Consider the following 22,328-nt stretch of genomic DNA (forward strand, 5'->3'; position numbering starts at 1 on the left):
GCCAGTCGGTTTCTGAACATTTTGCACAGATGAAACATTCAGTTACACAACTTAAAGTTAAGATTATCGATTCGGTGCCTATGGATTGGAGAGGAAGCAATAGGGAGATTGCACTACGCAAGAGGGAGGCGTTCTGGATAAGACGGTTGGGGACGATGGAGCCTAATAGACTCAATCGGGAATATGACCTAGCATTTTATATTCATTGAGGGTCAATTATTATCTGATGGGCGGGGTCTTTCGTAATGCCTGCAATTTACTACTGTTTTTGATTGATTGACATTTAACTTTTGATCTTACATTTATTTTATTGCTTTTGTATTTGTTTTAGATATCCCTGGGCTGTACTGTGATGGACCTGCTGAGGGTGACGTATTGAATCATTTGCCTGCTGTAATTTTTTTTTTTTTTTTTCATAGTGCCAACATTGACTTGTCCACACTTGTGGATTTTGTTTGGTATGGGAACATGAGTGTCTAGTTGGTATTTTGGTTCTATGAACACTATATTTGTTTGGTTGGTCAAACTTTAGTGTTCTGGTATGCATGCATTCTGCTCTTATGCGTATAGCCATAAGTTTTGCGTATTTTGTGACGCGTTGAGGATCAGCTGTACGCGTTTGTGAGCGCACTCCGCACTTGGGGCGCGCTCCATGCGTACCGCCATGTTGGGATGCGTACTTTGTGACGCACTGTTTTGAAGTGTTCTGTTGTCGGTTTTTACGCGTATAACCATATGTTTCGCGTTTTTTTGACGCGTTGTGGATCAGTCGTACGCTTTTGGGAGCGCACTCCGCGTTTGGGGTGTGTTCCATGCGTACCGCCATGTTGGGATGCGCATTTTATGATGCACTGTTCTGAAGCGGTTTTGCCGTCGTTTTTTCGCGTTTTTCACGTTTTTCCCGCGTTTTTCGCGTCTTTTTTGCGTTTTTCCCGCGTTTTTTCGCGTTTTCCCGCGTTTTCGCGTTTTTCTCGCTTTTTTTTTTCTCCTCGCGTTTTTGAGGTTACATCGCGGCTGGTTGGCGTTTTACGCGTATGATCATGCATGCATGCGTATTTTTTAGACGCGTTGTTCCGTTGGATGATGTGGTTCTTCCTGATTGGCCAGAAAGGGCCAGGAAGTGTTGTGGATGTCACATGATCTGTCCATTTTGATCAATGGAGGCACGTTTACTCTCTACATTGACTCTTTTTGTCAGCAGGTAAATGGTTAATTGTGATTTGCATATTAGCCTTTGCAGTTCCCCATCAGGTCCACCACTGGTCTCCGCCCAGTTAGTCACCGATTGGTGATTTTAGTGGAGGTGGGGTATTTAAGGCACTGCACATGTGTGTTTGTATATGGCTGTTGCAATTTGAAAAAGGGCTATGCCCGAAACAACGTTTGTCATTGTTAAGCCACAATGGTGATGCAATAAAAGAGCTTTTCCTGATGCTTGGAGTGGTGCCGACCTCTTTACTACTTGAATGCTTTGAGCACCTCAGTGGACGCAGAGGTGAAGGTCGAGGCACACTCATCTTCTTTCTGGTGTGGAGCACCTCCTGACTACAGAGTGTATAACAGTAGTTCTGCACCTGCGCAGTTTGCCGCCGCCCACGGGGCCATGATTGACAGCGGCGCTTCGCGCAGCCGCAGTAAGGCCAAACCCGTGGTCAGCCTGAATACTGAGCGGCGAGAGCGGAAAAGCGTCGGGGAGCGGAGGTGACAGCGTGGGACAGTCGGCTGCAAGGGGCTGGAGAAAGCCCCAGGTGAGTAAAGCTTATTTTTAGTTTTTTCCCTGATAACTCCTTTAAAGCTGCAGTGGCCCATTTTGTAGAAAATGGCCTGGTCTTTAGGGGGGTTTAAGCACATGGTCCTTAAGTGGTTAATAAGACTGGAACACAAGCCATTCCTTTATGACTGCATAGGCTTTTTTTCAGTTATGTTAGTTTTTATTGTTTTACACAGCACTATTTATTCTGTCATCTTTGCCTTCTTTAATTTTAATTACTAGTAATATTGTGCAAACAAAATGAGCACAGAAAGATAGTAAGATGATAATTGATCCCCAATCTTGGATCAGGTCATTTGGGCACAGGGATTGGCGGGCGTTTAATAGACACATGTGTTAATTAGCAGCAATCAGGCACCCATTTCATAGTGAAATAGATATCCTTAATGTCAAAGAGGGAGTAAAGTCAATTAAGGTAGCAAAGGGGTTAGCTTAGAGTAAGTTAATTTAGCATCAAAGGGATCTGGGCACCCGTGTCACAAAATATATAAAATTAACCTTATAAGGGAGGTTCATAAATAGTTTGAGCTGTTAAGGGTGGGGGGTGGGGTGGGCGGTAGTGACAGGCATTACTAATCTTTTTGGAGTTCCCCCCTTGCCCCTCGTCTGTATGTGCTCCTGCATCTCCTCCAGGCAGACCTGGAGCTGCAGCAGTTTGAAGTGCCAGTGGCATTTTTTCGCACATTGAAGGACTACATCTCCTTGTATGCATTGCGGTTGTCTGGGAGTGCTACACCATTGCAGTAGCTTGAAAATGGACACCTGTGGGTCTGCATGGAGAAGGTGAATGAGCGCATACAGGTGGGGGACTAGGGAGCAGCCCCCCAAAGGTATGTAATGTCTGTCACTCCTACCCGCGTCTTCTAACAGGAAGAAGCTAACAAAGATAGCATAACATACAGATGGTAAGAGTATAGAGTCGTGCAGAGTAAACAATTCAGAGATTAATTCAAACATACACAATAGAGTTGGGCCGAACCTCCGATTTTAGGTTCGCGAACCGGGTTCGCGAACTTTCGCGGAACGTTCGGTTCGCGTTAAAGTTCGCGAACCGCAATAGACTTCAATGGGGATGCGAACTTTGAAAAAAAAAATAATTATGCTGGCCACAAAAGTGATGGAAAAGATGTTTCAAGGGGTCTAACACCTGGAGGGGGGCATGGCGGAGTGGGATACACGCCAAAAGTCCCCGGGAAAAATCTGGATTTGACGCAAAGCAGCGTTTTAAGGGCAGAAATCACATTGAATGCTAAATGACAGGCCTAAAGTGCTTTAAAACATCTTGCATGTGTATACATCAATCAGGTAGTGTAATTAAGGTACTGCTTCACACTGACACACCAAACTCACCGTGTAACGCACCGCAAACAGCTGTTTGTACTAGTGACGGCCGTGCTGGACTGGTGCGCACCATGGCGAGAGTGCAGGTTTTGGTGGCTTTACAGCCCATATGGTCGGCCTGGCTGATGTAGCTGAATGACAAAACAGTGACTGTCCAGCTGATCAAATTTGGTCTGACCACAATGAAGCAACGACCTTATTATCTTTTGTGTGCCCCCCGAGACACTCATCTAGGCGCCGGTCACTGAACAGAACAGGTATACAGTGGCGGGTCCACTGAACAGAACAGGTATACAGTGGCGGGTTCACAGAACAGGTATACAGTGGCGGGTCCACTGAACAGAACAGGTATACAGTGGCGGGTTCACAGAACAGGTATGCAGTGGCAGGATCACTGAACACAATAGGTATGCAGTGGCGTGTTCACTAAACAGGTATACAGTGGCGGGTCCACTGAACAGAACAGGTATACAGTGGCGGGTTCACTGAACAGGTATACAGTGGCGGGTCCACTGAACAGAACAGGTATACAGTGGCGGGTTCACAGAACAGGTATGCAGTGGCAGGTTCACTGAACACAACAGGTATGCAGTGGCGGGTTCACTGAACAGGTATACAGTGGCGGGTCCACTGAACAGAACAGGTATACAGTGGCGGGTCCACTGAACAGAACAGGTATACAGTGGCGGGTCCACTGAACAGAACAGGTATACAGTGGCGGGTTCACAGAACAGGTATACAGTGGCGGGTCCACTGAACAGAACAGGTATACAGTGGCGGGTTCACAGAACAGGTATGCAGTGGCAGGATCACTGAACAGGTATGCAGTGGCAGGATCACTGAACAGGTATGGAGTGGCAGGATCACAGTACAGGTATGCAGTGGGCTGAGGGCTCACTGAACAGAACAGGTATGCAGTGGCAGGATCACTGAACAGGTATGGAGTGGCAGGATCACAGTACAGGTATGCAGTGGGCTGAGGGCTCACTGAACAGAACAGGTATGCAGTGGCAGGATCACTGAACAGGTATGCAGTGGCAGGATCACTGAACAGGTATGCAGTGGCAGGATCACAGTACAGGTATGCAGTGGGCTGAGGGCTCACTGAACAGAACAGGTATGCAGCCAGGAAGAAGTTAAGCCTAACTAATCTTTCCCTATATGAGAGACTGCAGCAGCTCGCCCTACTCTCACTAATGCAGGCACACGAGTGGCCGTAATGGCCGCCGCTGCCTGCCTTATATAAGGGGGGGTGGGGCTCCAGGGGCTAGTGTAGCCTAATTGGCTACACTGGGCCTGCTGACTGTGATGTAGAGGGTCAAAGTTGACCCTCAGTGCATTATGGGGCGAACCGAACTTCTTCCGCAAAAGGTTCGCGTGCGGTACCCGCACGCGAACCACCTACGTTCGCGCGAACCACGTTCGCCGGCGAACCGTTCGGCCCAACTCTAATACACAATTAGTACAGAGGGTAAATTCCAGTTAATGGAAACGGTATTTCGTAAGACACTTACAGTTTAAAAGGAAACACACCACTGGTACAAACTTGAATTTGAAAATGTGTTTAGATCCATTTCATACCACATTGCACATGATGAATGATTGTTACTCAAAACATGTAGTGTGAATAGCGCTAATTACATTCTCAAATGAAACTGTGTCCCTGCTTCTCTTATTAAGCAGTAGTTAACAGCTACTGTATGACACAGTACAGCAACTTGCTGCTACTGATACTCTTGTCACAATCAACTACTGTACGAAGCTACATGGCCCTTACAATCATCAGTGAAAACACTGTAAACATGCGGAAATCTCCCAAACAGGTACATAGATAGAGCAATAAAACCTGTCACCAATCCACATCTTAAAAAACATATTTATGAGATCATCTACTGCTCTAGTAAAGCTGAAAAGACTGCAATAATGTACAAAGAATGCAAGCAGTACGTCAAACAGAAAACTAATAATCAGTAACATTTTCTCACAAACAATGGGTAGGTCCGCATAAAATTGAGGGATCCAAGATATTCCTAATTAGACCAATATTTCAGTAACTAGGTCCTATTTTGTCGGAGACGGCAGCCACCAAGTTGTGGGCGGTGCTAGCCGCTCGTAATAGTCAGTCGCCGGCACCCGGCCAGTAGTAAGGCAGCAGCTCAGTTCATCCACCCCCTGCCCAATCAGAAGCATCTGGCAGGCGGGCGTAGAATTGAACTGAAAAGGCAGGGGGCTGGAGAGTACATGAATAGCTCCACCCGCTGCACATGGAGGAAATGCCGGATAAAAACTTAATTGGAACGCCCGCCCGCCGAACCCCGCATGGCACCACACCCCAGCAGCCTGGCAATTCAGCGGGCAGCGCCAGCGCTCCACTCCCCACACAGCGCCCAGCCACAGAGGACTATGCCAGCAGCAGCAAGTAATTGCAACTGTAACTCTGTGTGCTGAATTCTGCTGCCTCCAGTATGCCCAGCATAAGCTGTTACTCTGTGCCAGTGGCTGCAGTGTGTGCCAATCTCTGCTGCCTCCAGTATGCCCAGCATAAGCTGTTATTCTGTGCCAGTGGCTGCAGTGTGCCGATCTCTGCTGCCTCCAGTATGCCCAGCATAAGCTGTTACTCTGTGCCAGTGGCTGCAGTGTGTGCTGATCTCTTCTGCCTCCAGTATGCCCAGCATAAGCTTTTACTCTGTGCCAGTGGCTGCAGTGTGTGCTGATCTCTGCTGCCTCCAGTATGCCCAGCATAAGCGGTTACTCTGTGCCAGTGGCTGCAGTGTGTGCTGATCTCTGCTGCCTCCAGTATGCCCAGGATAAGCTGTTACTCTGTGCCAGTGGATGCAGTGTGTGCTGATCTCTGCTGCCTCCAGTATGCCCAGCATAAGCTGTTACTCTCTGCCAATGGCTGCAGTGTGTGCTGATCTCCGCTGCCTCTAGTATACCCAGCATAAGCTGTTACTCTGTGCCAGTGGCTGCAGTGTGTGCTGATCTCTGCTGCCTCCAGTATGCCCAGGATAAGCTGTTACTCTGTGCCAGTGGCTGCAGTGTGTGCTGATCTCTGCTGCCTCCAGTATGCCCAGGATAAGCTGTTACTCTGTGCCAGTGGCTGCAGTGTGTGCTTATCTCTGCTGCCTCCAGTATGTCCAGAATAAGCTGTTGCTCTGTGCCTGTACTGATAGTACACTAGCTGCGGTGTGTGCTTATCTCTGCTCCCCCAGTATGTACATTATAAGCTGTTACTCTGTGTCTGTACTGATAGTACACTAGTTGCAGTGTGTGCTTATCTCTGCTCCCTTAGTATGTACATTATAAGCTGTTACTCCTTGTCTGTACTGATAGTAACCTAGCAGCAGTGTGTGCTTATCTCTGCTCCTCCAGTATGCCCAGCATAAGCTGTTATTCTGTGCCAGTGGCTACAGTGTGCCGATCTCTGCTGCCTCCAGTATGCCCAGCATAAGCTGTTACTCTGTGCCAGTGGCTGCAGTGTGTGCTGATCTCTTCTGCCTCCAGTATGCCCAGCATAAGCTTTTACTCTGTGCCAGTGGCTGCAGTGTGTGCTGATCTCTGCTGCCTCCAGTATGCCCAGGATAAGCTGTTACTCTGTGCCAGTGGATGCAGTGTGTGCTGATCTCTGCTGCCTCCAGTATGCCCAGCATAAGCTGTTACTCTCTGCCAGTGGCTGCAGTGTGTGCTGATCTCCGCTGCCTCTAGTATACCCAGCATAAGCTGTTACTCTGTGCCAGTGGCTGCAGTGTGTGCTGATCTCTGCTGCCTCCAGTATGCCCAGGATAAGCTGTTACTCTGTGCCAGTGGCTGCAGTGTGTGCTGATCTCTGCTGCCTCCAGTATGCCCAGGATAAGCTGTTACTCTGTGCCAGTGGCTGCAGTGTGTGCTTATCTCTGCTGCCTCCAGTATGTCCAGAATAAGCTGTTGCTCTGTGCCTGTACTGATAGTACACTAGCTGCGGTGTGTGCTTATCTCTGCTCCCCCAGTATGTACATTATAAGCTGTTACTCTGTGTCTGTACTGATAGTACACTAGTTGCAGTGTGTGCTTATCTCTGCTCCCTTAGTATGTACATTATAAGCTGTTACTCCTTGTCTGTACTGATAGTAACCTAGCAGCAGTGTGTGCTTATCTCTGCTCCTCCAGTGTGTACAGTATAAGCTGTTATTCTGTGTCTGTATTGATAGTAACTTAGCAGCAGTGTGTGCTTATCTCTGCTCCTCCAGTATGTACAGTATAAGCTGCTATTCTGTGTCTGTATTGATAGTAAACTAGCTGCAGTGTGTGTTGATCTCTGGTACCTCCAGTATGTACAGTATAAGCTGTTACTCTGTGCCTGTACTGATAGTAAACTAGCTGCAGTGTGTGCTGATCTCTGCTACCCCCAGTGTGTACAGTATAAGCTGTTACTCTGTTCCTGTACTGATAGTACAGTGTCTTCCACCTCATCTTCTATCACCTCTTCTGCAAGAAAGCACTGACATGCAGACATTTTATTATCTCACACTTACCTTTGCTGTCTTCTATTATCATCTTCCTCTACCCACTCATCTACGTAATGTTCTTTAACCTTTCCTGAAACGAAAGAATGACATGAAGACTTTTTTTTCTGACTTACCTTTGCAGTCTTAAAGTGGACCCAAATTAAAAATACAAAATTTCAGAAATAAAATCTATTTTCTAATTTATAATAATAAATAGCAGCCTTTTTTCAGCTGCATGATGACAAATATAAAATATTTCACATTTATTGGAGAAACCCCTCCCTTCCTTTCAAATTGCCGGGATTTTTCCGGCAAACTGGTGAAGTAGATGGTGTCTGGCAATGGAGGAATTGCTAATGGCTGCCCCCAGTATAACCCTAGCTATGAAAAGAGAAAGGTGAAAAGCATGCACTGAAATGATCATAGGTTTGAAGGAGTGTTTATTTATCTTTGTATGTGTCAGAGCGGTGCAACTAAATATTTTTAATTAAAAAAATGTTTGGTTTGGGTCCGCTTTAATTCAACCTTTCCCTTTACCGAGTCTTCCATCTCATTATCCTCTTATCCTCTTATCAACTTTCCTGAAATGAAAAACAGACATGCAGACTTTTGTTTATCTCAGACTCACCTGTGCTGTCTTCTTTCATCCTCTTCCTTTACACTGTCTTCCACTTCAACTTCTATAATCTTTTCTGAAATGAAACACTGACATGCAGACTGTTTTCTTCACTCAAACTTACTATTGCTGTCTTCTATCATCATCTTCCCCTACCCATTTTTCCACCTCATCTTCTATCACCTTTTCTGAAATATAAAAAAATAACATGCAGATATATTTTTTTTTCAGACAAACCTGTGCTGTCTTCTATAAATATCTTCTTCACCCTGTCTTCCACCTCATCTTCTATCACATTTTCTGCAATGAAACATTGACATGGATATTTTTTTTTCTCAGACTTACCTTTGCAATCTTTCATTAACTTTTACCGTTACCCACTTCTCCACCTAATCTTCTATAACCTTTCCTGAAATGAAAGAATGACAGGCAGACTTTTTTTTCTGACTTACTTTTGCATACTTCATTCAGCCTTCCCCTTTACCGAGATTTCCATTTTATCCTTTATCATGTTTCCTGAAACGAAAAACTGACATGCAGACGTTTTCTTATCTCAGACTTACCTTTGCTGTCCTCTATAATCATCTTCCTCTACCCACTCATCCACATAATCTTCTATAACCTCTCTAGAAATGAAATAATGACATGCAGAATTTTTTTCTTACTTACCTTTGCAATCTTCTTCATTCAACCTTTCCCTTTACCGATACTTCCATCTCATCCTTTACCACCTTTACTGAAATGAAAACTGACATGCAGACCTTTTTCATCTCAGACTCACCTGTGCTGTCTTTTGCTGACTTTTGCCTTTGCAGACTTTATTCAATCTTTCCCTTCTTCCACCTCATCTTCTATTACCTCTCCTAAAAAGAAAGAATGACAGGCAGACTTTTTTTCTGACTTACCTTTGCATGTTTTATTCAACTTTTCCCTTTACCGAGTCTTCCATCTCATCCTTTATCACCTTTCCTGAAATGAAAAACTGACATGCAGAGTTATGTTTATCTCAGACTTACCTGTGCTGTCTTCTATCATCCTCTTCCTTTACCCCACCTTCCACCTAATCTTCTATAACCTGTTGTGAAATGAAAGAACCACATGCAGAGATTTTTTCTCACTTACATTTTCAGTCTTTATTCAACCTTTCCCTTTACCGACTCTTCCATCTTATCCTTTATCACCTTTCCTGAAATGAAAGAATGACATGCAGACTTTTGTTTATCTCAGACTTACCTGTGCTGTCTTCTATCATCCTCTTCCTTTAAACCGTCTTCCACCTCATCTTCTATTACCTCTCCTGAAATGAAAGAATGACATGCAGACTTTTTTTCTGACTTACCTTTGTAGTCTTCTTTCAAGTTTTACCTTTACAGACGTTCAATCTTATCCTCCATCACCTTTCCTGAAACGAAGAACTAACATGCAGACTTTTGTTTATCTCAGACTCACCTGTGCTGTCTTCTATTAACCTCTTCCTTTAAACCGCCTTCCACCTCATCTTCTATAACCTGTCCTATAATGAAAGAATGACATGCAGACTTTTTTTCTCACTTACCTCTGCAGTCTTCATTCAACCTTTCCCTTTACCGATACCATCTTATCCTTTATCACCTTTCATGAAATGAAAAACTGACATGCAGACTTTTTTTTTCATCTCAGACTCCCCTGTGCTGTCTTTTATTAGCCTCTTTCTTTACATTATCTCCCACCTTATCCTCTATAACCTTTCCTGAAATGAAAGAATGACATACAGACTTTTTTCTGACTTACCCTTGCAGTCTTCATTCAATCATTCCCTTTACCGACTCTTCCATCTCATTCTTTATCACCTTTACTGAAACGAAAAAAAACTGACATGCAGACTTTTGTTTATCTCAGAGTTACCTGTGCTGTCTTCTATCATCCTCTTCCTTTAAACCGTCTTACCGTCTTCCACCTCATCTTCTATTACCTCTCCTGAAATGAAAGAATGACATGCAGACTTTTTTTTCTGACTTACCTTTGCAGTCTTCACTCAACCTTTCCCTTTACTGACTCTTCCATCTCATCCTTTATCACCTTTCCTGAAACGAAAAACTGACATGCAGACTTTTGTTTATCCCACACTTACCTGTGCTGTCTTCTCTTATCCTCTTCCTTTGCACCGTCTTCCACCTCATCTTCAATTACCTCTCCTGAAATGAAAGCATGGCATGCAGACTTTTTTTCTCACTTACCTTTGCAGTCTTCATTCAACCTTTCCCTTTTCCGACTCTTCCATCTTATCCTTTCTCACCTTTCCTGAAATGAAAAACTGACATGCAGACTTTTTTCTTCATGTCAGCCTCACCTGCGCTGTCTTCTATCATCCTCTTCCTTTACACCGTCTTCCACCTTATCTTCTGTAACCTTTCCTGAAATGAAAGAATGACATGCAGACTTTTTTTTCTGACTTACCTTTGCATCTTTATTCAACCTTTTCCTTTAACGAGTCTTCCATCTGTTCTTCTATCACCTTTCCTGAAACAAAACAGTGACATGCAGGCGTTTTTCTTATTTCAGACTCACCTGTGCTGTCTTCCATCATCCTCTTCCTTTACAGCATCTTCCACCTCATCTACTATCACTTTTCCTGCAATGAAACACTATGAAACACTGACATGCAGACATTTTATTTTCTCAGACTTACCTGTGCTGTGTTCTATCATTATGTACTTCTACCCAGTCTTCCACCTCGTCTACTATCACCTTTTCTGAAATCATAAAGAAACGACATGCAGATATTTTTTTAAGACAAACCTGTGCTGTCTTCTATAAATATCTTCTTCACCTAGTCTTGCACCTCATCTTCAATCACATTTCCTGCAATAAAACATTGACATGCATACATTTCTTTTCTCTGACTTACCTTTGCAGTCTTCCATCAATTTTTACTATTACCAACTCATCCACCTAATCTTCTATAACCTCTCCTCAAACGAAAGCATGACATGCAGACTTTTTTTTCTGACTTACCTTTGCAGTCTTCATTCAACCTTTCTCTTTACCGAATCTTCCATCTCATTCTTTATCACCTTTCCTGAAGCGAAAAACTGAGATGCAGACTTTTGTTTATCTCAGACTTACCTGTGCTGTCTTCTATCATCCTCTTCCTTTAAACTGTCTTCCACCTCATCTTCAATTACCTCTCCTGAAATGAAAGAATGACATGCAGACTTTTTTTTCTGACTTACCTTTGTAGTCTTCATTCAACCTTTCCCTTTACTGACTCTTCCATCTCATCCTTTATCACCTTTCCTGAAACGAAAAACTGACATGCAGACTTTTGTTTATCTCAGACTCACCTGTGCTGTCTTCTATCATCCTCTTCCTTTACACCGTCTTCCACCTTATCTTCCATAACCTTTTCTGAAATGAAACAATGACACACAGACTTTTTTCTTCACTCAAACTTACCATTGCTGTCTTCTATCATCATCTTTCTCTACCCAGTTTTCCACCTCATCTTCTATCACCTTTTCTGAAATAAAAAAACTAACATGCAGACATTTTTTTTCAGACAAACCTGTGCTGTCTTCTATAAATATCTCCTTCACCCAGTCTTCCACCTCAACTTCAATCACCTTTCCTGCAATCAAACACTGATATGCACACATTTTTTCTCTGACTTACTTTTGCAATCTTTCATCAACTTCTTTCTTTACCTACTTATCCATATAACCGGTTCAGCACTGCAGTGCCGAAAATCTCATGCATCCGCATCATTCGCCTATAACTTTATTGCTACTTATCACAATGAATTGATCTATATCTTGTTTTTTCCGCCACCAATTTGGCTTTCTTTGGGGGGTACAATTTGCTAAGAGCCACTTTACTGTAAATGCATTTTAACAGGAAGAATAAGAAAAATACGGAAAAAATTCATTATTTCTCAGTTTTTGGCCATTATAGTTTGAAATTAGTATACGCTACCGTAATTAAAACCCATGTATTTTATTTGCCCATCTGTCCCGGTTATTACACCATTTAAACGATGTCCCTATCACAATTTATGGTGCCGATATTTCATTTAGAAATAAAGGTGCATTTTTTTCAATTTGCATCCATCACTATTTATAAGCTTATAATTTTAAATAATATAATAACATATTCTCTTGACATGAATATTTAAAAATTTCAGACCCTTGGGTAACTATTTATGTTGTTTTTTGTTTTTTTTTAATTGTATTTTTTTTTTTATAAAAAAAAGTGTATGTGGGTAATTTTTAGTGTGGGAGGGAAACTGCTAATTTTAAATGTAAAATAATATTTTTTTTTATTAAAAATGTATGTGGGTGCAGTTTACTATTTGGCCACAAGATGGCCACAGTGAAAAAAGTCCTGGATGCGAATGATCTCGCATCCAGGAACTAAAATGCTGGGGAGAAGTTTCCTGGGGGCAGAAATACCGCGCTCTCTGGAGAGAAAGCGTCGGTATTTCTGCGGGGAAGTTAGATCGGTGAATGGGAATTATATTCCCATTCACTGATCGGGGGGCTAGCGGCGGGCAGCGGGAGCACGCGCGGGGGCGCGCCCGATCGCGCGCACGAGACGGCGACAGCAGCAGTGCCTATCTGGACGAGAAAGCTCGTCCAGATAGGACGAACTGGTTAATCTTCTGTTACCTCTCCTGAAATGAAAGAATGACATGTAGATTTTTTTTTCTGACTTACCTTTGCAGTCTTCATTCAACTTTCCCTTTACCGACACTTCCATCTCATCCTTTATCACCTTTTCTGAAACGAAAAACTGACATGCAGACTTTTGTTTATCTCAGACTTACCTGTGCTGTCTTCTATCATCCTCTTCCTTTACACTGTCTTCTACCTTATCTTCTATAACCTTTCCTGAAATGAAAGTATGACATGCTGACTTTTTTTTCTCACTTACCTTTGCAGTCTTCATTCAACCTTACCCTTTCCCGACTCTTCCATCTTATCCTTTATCACCTTTCCTGAGTGAAAAACTGACATGCAGACTTTTTTTCATCTCAGACTTACCTGTGCTGTCTTCTATCATCCTCTTCCTTTACACCGTCTCCCACCTTATCTTCCATAACCTTATCTGAAATAAAACACTGACACGCAGACTTTTTTCTTCACTCAAACTTATCATTGCTGTCTTCTATCATCATCTTTCTCTACCCAGTTTTCCACCTCATCTTCTATCACCTTTTCTGAAATAAAAAACTAACATGCAGACATTTTTTTTTCAGACAAACCTGTGCTCCTTCACCCAGTCTTCCACCTCAACTTCAATCACCTTTCCTGCAATCAAACACTAATATGCACACATTTTTTCTCTGACTTACCTTTGCAATCTTCCATCAACTTTTTTCTTTACCTACTTATCCACCTAATCTACTATAACCTCTCCTAAAATGAAAGAATGACATGCAGATTTTTTTTTCTGACTTACCTTTGCAGTCTTCATTCAACTTTCCCTTTTCCGACTCTTCCATCTCATCCTTTATCACTTTTCCTGAAATGAAAAACTGACATGCAGACTTTTGTTTATCTCAGACTTACCTGTGCTGTCTTCTATTATCCTCTTCCTTTAAACCGCCTTCCACCTCATCTTCTATTACCTCTCCTAAAATGAAAGAATGACATGCAGACTTTTTTCTGACTTACCTTTGCAGTCTTCATTCAACCTTTCCCTTTACTGACTCTTTCATCTCATCCTTTATCACCTTTCCTGAAAAGAAAAACTGACATGCAGACCTTTTTTTCATCTCAGACTCACCTGTGCTGTCTTCTATCATCCTCTTCCTTTAAACCGCCTTCCACCTCATCTTCTATAACCTGTCCTAAAATGAAAGAATGATATGCAGACTTTTTTTTCTGACTTACCTTTGCAGTCTTCATTCAACCTTTCTCTTTACCGAATCTTCCATCTCATTCTTTATCACCTTTCCTGAAGCGAAAAACTGAGATGCAGACTTTTGTTTATCTCAGACTTACCTGTGCTGTCTTCTATCATCCTCTTACTTTACATCATTTTCCAGCTCATCTTCTATAACCTTTCTTTAAATGAAAGAATGACATGCAGGACTTTGATTCTGACTTACCTTTGGAGTCTTCATTCAATATTTCCCTTTACCGAGTCTTCCATCTCATCTTCTATCACCTTTTCTGAAATAAAAAAAACTGACATGCAGACACTTTTTTCTCATCTCAGACTCACCTGTGCTTTCTTCCATCATCCTTTTCCTTTACAGCGTCTTCCACCTCATCTTCAATCACCTTTCCTGCAATGAAACACATGCAGACTTATATTTATCTCAGACTTACCTGTGCTGTCTTCTATCATCCTCTTCCTTTACACCACCTTCCACCTCATCTTCAATAACCTGTCGTGAAATGAAAGAATGACATGCAGAAATTTTTTTCTCATTTACATTTTCAGTCTTTATTTAACCTTTCCCATTACCAACTCTTCCATCTTATCCTTTATCACTTTTCCTGAAATGAAAGAATGACATCCAGACTTTTTTTCTGACTTACCTTTGTAGTCTTCATTCAACTTTTCCCTTTACAGACTTTCAATCTTATCCTCCATCACCTTTCCTGAAATGAAAAACTAACATGCAGACTTTTGTTTATCTCAGACTTACCTGTGCTGTCTTCTATTATCCTCTTCCTTTAAACCGCCTTCCACCTCATCTTCTATTACCTCTCCTAAAATGAAAGAATGACATGCAGACTTTTTTCTGACTTACCTTTGCAGTCTTCATTCAACCTTTCCCTTTACTGACTCTTTCATCTCATCCTTTATCACCTTTCCTGAAAAGAAAAACTGACATGCAGACCTTTTTTTCATCTCAGACTCACCTGTGCTGTCTTCTATCATCCTCTTCCTTTAAACCGCCTTCCACCTCATCTTCTATAACCTGTCCTAAAATGAAAGAATGATATGCAGACTTTTTTTTCTGACTTACCTTTGCAGTCTTCATTCAACCTTTCTCTTTACCGAATCTTCCATCTCATTCTTTATCACCTTTCCTGAAGCGAAAAACTGAGATGCAGACTTTTGTTTATCTCAGACTTACCTGTGCTGTCTTCTATCATCCTCTTCCTTTAAACTGTCTTCCACCTCATCTTCAATTACCTCTCCTGAAATGAAAGAATGACATGCAGACTTTTTTTTTCTGACTTACCTTTGCAGTCTTCATTCAACCTTCCCCTTTACTGACTCTTCCATCTCATCCTTTATCACCTTTTCTGAAAGGAAAAACTGACATGCAGACTTTTGTTTATCTCAGACTCACCTGTGCTGTCTTCTATCATCCTCTTCCTTTACACCGTCTTCCACCTTATCTTCCATAACCTTTTCTGAAATAAAACACTGACACGCAGACTTTTTTCTTCACTCAAACTTACCATTGCTGTCTTCTATCATCATCTTTCTCTACCCAGTTTTCCACCTCATCTTCTATCACCTTTTCTGAAATAAAAAAACTAACATGCAGACATATTTTTTTTCAGACAAACCTGTGCTGTCTTCTATAAATATCTCCTTCACCCAGTCTTCCACCTCAACTTCAATCACCTTTCCTGCAATCAAACACTGATATGCACACATTTTTTCTCTGCCTTACCTTTGCAATCTTTCATCAACTTCTTTCTTTACCTACTTATCCATATAACCGGTTCAGCACCGCAGTGCCGAAAATCTCATGCATCCGCATCATTCGCCTATAACTTTATTGCTACTTATCATAATGAATTGATCTATATCTTGTTTTTTCCACCACCAATTAGGCTTTCTTTGGGGGGTACATTTTGCTAAGAGCCACTTTACTGTAAATGCATTTTAACAGGAAGAATAAGAAAAAAACAGAAAAAATTCATTATTTCTCAGTTTTTAGCCATTATAGTTTGAAATTAGTATACACTACCATAATTAAAACCCATGTATTTTATTTGCCCATCTGTCCCGGTTATTACACCGTTTAAACGATGTCCCTATCACAATTTATGGTGCCGATATTTCATTTAGAAATAAAGGTGCATTTTTTCAATTTGCATCCATCACTATTTATAAGCTTATAATTTTAAATAATATAATAACATATTCTCTTGACATGCATATTTAAAAATTTCAGACCTTTGGGTAACTATTTATGTTGTTGTTTTTTAATAAAAAAAAGTGTATGTGGGTAATTTTTGGTGTGGGAGGGAAACTGCTAATTTTAAATGTAAAATATTATTTTTTTTTATTAAAAATGTATGTGGATGCAGTTTACTATTTGTCCACAAGATGGCCACAGTGAAAAAAGTCCTGGATGCGAATGATCTCGCATCCAGGAACTAAAATGCTGGGAAGAAGTTTCCTGGGGGCAGAAATACCGCGCTCTCTGGAGAGAAAGCGTCGGTATTTCTGCGGGGAAGTTAGATCGGTGAATGGGAATTATATTCCCATTCACTGATCGGGGGGCTAGCGGCAGGAAGCAGGAGCACGCGCGGGGGCACGCCCAATCGCACGCATGAGACGGCGACAGCAGCAGTGCCTATCTGGACGAGAAAGCTCGTCCAGATAGGCCGAACCGGTTAATCTTCTATTACCTCTCCTGAAATGAAAGAATGACATGCAGATTTTTTTTTCTGACTTACCTTTGCAGTCTTCATTCAACTTTACCTTTACCGACACTTCCATCTCATCCTTTATCACCTTTTCTGAAACGAAAAACTGACATGCAGACTTTTTTTCCTCTCAGACTTACCTGTGCTGTCTTCTATCATCCTCTTCCTTTACACCGTCTCCCACCTTATCTTCCATAACCTTATCTGAAATAAAACACTGACACGCAGACTTTTTTCTTCACTCAAACTTATCATTGCTGTCTTCTATCATCATCTTTCTCTACCCAGTTTTCCACCTCATCTTCTATCACCTTTTCTGAAATAAAAAAACTAACATGCAGACATATTTTTTTCAGACAAACCTGTGCTCCTTCACCAAGTCTTCTACCTCAACTTCAATCACCTTTCCTGCAATCAAACACTAATATGCACACATTTTTTCTCTAACTTACCTTTGCAATCTTCCATCAACTTTTTTCTTTACCTACTTATCCACCTAATCTACTATAACCTCTCCTGAAATGAAAGAATGACATGCAGATTTTTTTTCTGACTTACCTTTGCAGTCTTCATTCAACTTTCCCTTTTCCGACTCTTCCATCTCATCCTTTATCACCTTTCCTAAAATGAAAAACTGACATGCAGACTTTTGTTTATCTCAGACTTACCTGTGCTGTCTTCTATCATCCTCTTCCTTTACATCGTTTTCCACCTCATCTTCTATAACCTTTCTTTAAATGAAAGAATGACATGCAGGACTTTGATTCTGACTTACCTTTGGAGTCTTCATTCAATATTTCCCTTTACCGAGTCTTCCATCTCATCTTCTATCACCTTTTCTGAAATAAAAAAAACTGACATGCAGACATTTTTTCTCATCTCAGACTCACCTGTGCTTTCTTCCATCATCCTTTTCCTTTACAGCGTCTTCCACCTCATCTTCAATCACCTTTCCTGCAATGAAACACATGCAGACTTATATTTATCTCAGACTTACCTGTGCTGTCTTCTATCATCCTCTTCCTTTACACCACCTTCCACCTCATCTTCTATAACCTGTCGTGAAATGAAAGAATGACATGCAGAAATTTTTTTCTCATTTACATTTTCAGTCTTTATTTACTCTTTCCCATTACCAACTCTTCCATCTTATCCTTTATCACCTTTCCTAAAATAAAAGAATGACATCCAGACTTTTTTTCTGACTTACCTTTTGTAGTCTTCATTCAACTTTTCCCTTTACAGACTTTCAATCTTATCCTCCATCACCTTTCCTGAAACGAAAAACTGACATGCAGACTTGTGTTTATCTCAGACTTACCTGTGCTGCCTTCTATTATCCTCTTCCTTTAAACCGCTTTCCACCTCATCTTCTATAACCTGTCCTAAAATAAAAGAATAACATGCAGACTTTTTTTCTGACTTACCTTTGCAGTCTTCATTCAACCTTTCCCTTTACTGACTCTTTCATCTCATCCATTATCACCTTTCCTGAAACGAAAAACTGACATGCAGACTTTTGTTTATCTCAGACTCACCTGTGCTGTCTTCTATTATCCTCTTCCTTTAAACCGCCTTCCACCTCATCTTCTATAACCTGTCCTAAAATAAAAGAATGACATGCAGACTTTTTTTCTGACTTACCTTTGCAGTCTTCTTTCAACCTTTCCCTTTACTGACTCTTTCATCTCATCCTTTATCACCTTTCCTGAAAAGAAAAACTGACATGCACACCTTTTTTTTTATCTCAGACTCACCTGTGCTGTCTTCTATCATCCTCTTCCTTTAAACCGCCTTCCACCTCATCTTCTATAACCTGTCCTAAAATGAAAGAATGATATGCAGACTTTTTTTCTCACTTACCTTTGCAGTCTTCATTCAACCTTTCTCTTTACCAACTCTTCCATCTCATTCTTTATCACCTTTCCTGAAACGAAAAACTGACATGCAGACTTTTGTTTATCCCACACTTACCTGTGCTGTCTTTTCTTATCCTCTTCCTTTGCACCGTCTTCCACCTCATCTTCAATTACCTCTCCTGAAATGAAAGCATGGCATGCAGACTTTTTTTCTCACTTACCTTTGCAGTCTTCATTCAACCTTTCCCTTTTCCGACTCTTCCATCTTATCCTTTCTCACCTTTCCTGAAATGAAAAACTGACATGCAGACTTTTTTCTTCATGTCAGCCTCACCTGTGCTGTCTTCTATCATCCTCTTCCTTTACACCGTCTTCCACCTTATCTTCTGTAACTTTTCCTGAAATGAAAGAATGACATGCAGACTTTTTTTTCTGACTTACCTTTGCATCTTTATTCAACCTTTCCCTTTAACGAGTCTTCCATCTGTTCTTCTATCACCTTTCCTGAAACAAAACAGTGACATGCAGGCGTTTTTCTTATTTCAGACTCACCTGTGCTGTCTTCCATCATCCTCTTCCTTTACAGCATCTTCCACCTCATCTACTATCACCTTTCCTGCAATGAAACACTGCCATGCAGACATTTTATTTTCTCAGACTTACCTTTGCTGTCTTCTATCATCATCTACTTCTACCCAGTCTTCCACCTCGTCTATCACCTTTTCTGAAAAAAAACTGATATGAAGACATTTTTTTTAGACAAACCTGTGCTGTGTTCTATAAATATCTTCTTCACCTAGTCTTCCACCTCATCTTTAATGACATTTCCTGCAATAAAACATTTACATGCATACATTTGTTTTCTTTGACTTACCTTTGCAGTCTTCCATCAATTTTTACCATTACCCACTCATCCACCTAATCTTCTATAACCTCTCCTCAAATGAAAGAATCACATGCACACTTTTTTTCTGACTTACCTTTGCAGTCTTCATTCAACCTTTCCCTTTACTGACTCTTCAATTTCATCCTTTCTCACCTCTTCTGAAACAAAAAACTGACATGCAGACTTTTGTTTATCTCAGACTTACCTGTGCTGTCTTCTATCATCCTCTTCCTTTACACCGTCTTCTACCTCATCTTCTATTACCTCTCCTGAAATCAAAGAATGACATGCAGACTTTTTTTTCAGACTTACCTTTGCAGTATTCATTCAACCCTTTCCCTTTACCGACTCCTTTATCACCTTTCGTGAAATAAAAAACTGATATGCAGACTTTTTTCCATCTCAGACTCACCTGTGCAGTCTTCTATCATCCTCTTCCTTTACACCGTCTTCCACCTTATCTTCCATAACCTTTTCTGAAATGAAACACTGACACGCAGACTTTTTTCTTCACTCAAACTTACCATTGCTGTCTTCTATCATCATCTTCCTCTAACCAGTTTTCCACCTCATCTTCTATTACTTTTTCTGAAATAAAAAAACTGACATGCAGACATATTTTTTTTCAGACAAACCTGTGCTGTCTTCTTTAAATATCTTCTTCACCCAGTCTTCCACCTCAACTTCAATCACCTTTCCTGCAATGAAACACTGACATGCACACATTTTTTTCTCTGACTTACCTTTGCAATCTTCCATCAACTTTTTCCTTCACCTACTCATCCACCTAATCTTCCTTAACCTCTCCTGAAATGAAAGAATGAAATGCAGATTTTTTTTTCTGACTTACCTTTGCATCTTCATTCAACTTTCCCTTTACCGACTCTTCTATCTCATCCTTTATCACCTTTCCTGAAATGAAAAACTGACATGCAGACTTTTGTTTATCTCAGACTTACCTGTGCTGTCTTCTATGATCCTCTTCCTTTACATCGTCTTCCACCTCATGTTCTATAACCTTTCCTGAAATGAAAGAATGACATGCAGACCTTTTTCTGACATGAGAAAAAGTCTGCATGTCAGTTTTTTTATTTCAGAAAAAGTGATAGAAGATGAGATGGAAGACTCGGTAAAGGGAAATATTGAATGAAGGCTCCAAAGTCTTCATTCAATCTTTCCCTTTAACGAGTCTTCCATCTCATCTTCTATCACTTTTTCTGAAATAAAAAAACTGACATGCAGACTTTTTTCTCATCTCACCTGACTCACCTGTTCCATCATCCTCTTCCTTTACAGCGTCTTTCACCTCATCTTCAAACACCTTTCCTGCAATGAAACACTGACAGGCAGACATTTTATTATCTCGGACTTACCTTTGCTGTTTTCTATCATCATCTTCCTCTACTTAGTCTTCCACCTTATCTTCTATCACCTTTTCTGAAATAAAAAAAATGATATGCAGACTTTTTTTTCAGACAAACCTTTGCTGTCTTCTATAAATATTTTCTTAACCAAGTCTTTCACCTCATCTTCTATCACCTTTCCTGCAATAAAACATGGACATGCATACATTTTTTTCCTGGCTTACCTTTGCAGTCTTCATTCAACCTTTCCCTTTACTGAGTCCTCCATCTCATCCTTTATCACGTTTCCTGAAACGAAAAACTAACATGCAGGCTTTTTTCTTATCTCAGACTTACCTGTGCTGTCTTCCATCATCCTCTTCCTTTACAGCGTCTTCCACCTCATCTTCTATCACCTCTACTGCAAGGAAGCACTTACCTTTGCAGTCTTCATTCAACCTTTCCCTTTACTGAGTCCTCCATCTCATCCTTTATCACGTTTCCTGAAACGAAAAACTAACATGCAGGCTTTTTTCTTATCTCAGACTTACCTGTGCTGTCTTCCATCATCCTCTTCCTTTACAGCGTCTTCCACCTCATCTTCTATCACCTCTACTGCAAGGAAGCACTTACCTTTGCAGTCTTCATTCAACCTTTCCCTTTACCGAGTCTTCCATCTCATTATCCTCTTATCACCTTTCCTGAAATGAAAAACAGACATGCAGACTTTTGTTTATCTCAGACTCACCTGTGCTGTCTTCTATCATCCTCTTCCTTTACACTGTCTTCCACTTCAACTTCTATAACTTTTTTCTGAAATTAAACACTGACATGCAGACTGTTTTCTTCACTCAAACTTACTATTGCTGTGTTCTATCATCATCTTCCTCTACCCAGTTTTCCACCTCATCTTCTATCACCTTTTCTGAAATAAGAAAAAAGTAAAAAGCAGATATATATTTTTTTCAGACAAACCTGTGCTGTCTTCTATAATTATTTTCTTCACCCTGTCTTCCACCTCATCTTCTATCACCTTTTCTGCAATGAAACATTGACATGGATATTTTTTTTCTCAGACTTACCTTTGCAATCTTTCATTAACTTTTACCGTTACCCACTTCTCCACCTAATCTTCTATAACCTTTCTGTAATGATCTGTGCCTGTGTCATCCTGCTGGTGGCAGCACTAAGGAACTTGAGGTGGACTTCCGCTGTCTACCAGCAGATGGCTCTCATATTGCTGGGAGCAGTGCAATTCCTAGGCTCACCAGCAGATGGAACCGTGGAAGATTCTGGCCAGTCACCTGAGCAATGTGCTGCATATTTAAGGCCGGACTTCCTAGCAGCACATTGCTAGGTCATTCCGTTTGTCTGCTCGCTGCATTTGTGACTCTGGCCATCAAGTCCTGTGTTCCTGAACTCTGT

General features: G+C 41.2%; 1 protein-coding gene across 1 annotated transcript; it reads right to left on the reverse strand.

The window, feature by feature from the left end:
* Window positions 1-8,149: 8,149 nt before the first annotated feature.
* On the reverse strand, window positions 8,150-17,416 carry LOC137517661 (probable inactive protein kinase DDB_G0270444). The gene is made up of 21 exons (XM_068234685.1): window positions 17,374-17,416; window positions 16,846-16,908; window positions 14,417-14,480; window positions 13,818-13,822; window positions 13,649-13,711; window positions 12,904-12,966; window positions 11,757-11,819; window positions 11,536-11,599; window positions 11,484-11,488; window positions 11,318-11,381; window positions 10,940-10,944; window positions 10,760-10,823; window positions 10,707-10,711; window positions 10,542-10,605; window positions 10,488-10,492; window positions 10,323-10,386; window positions 8,776-8,838; window positions 8,590-8,621; window positions 8,450-8,512; window positions 8,225-8,288; window positions 8,150-8,177 (listed from the first exon to the last, which is right to left on the reverse strand). Exons 1-21 carry the CDS (start codon window positions 17,414-17,416, stop codon window positions 8,150-8,152), a joined length of 954 nt encoding a protein of 317 aa, XP_068090786.1.
* Between the last annotated feature and the right edge of the window lie 4,912 nt (window positions 17,417-22,328).

Source organism: Hyperolius riggenbachi, chromosome 1 (genome assembly GCF_040937935.1).
Source record: "Hyperolius riggenbachi isolate aHypRig1 chromosome 1, aHypRig1.pri, whole genome shotgun sequence".
In the NCBI taxonomy this organism is placed as follows: domain Eukaryota; kingdom Metazoa; phylum Chordata; class Amphibia; order Anura; family Hyperoliidae; genus Hyperolius; species Hyperolius riggenbachi.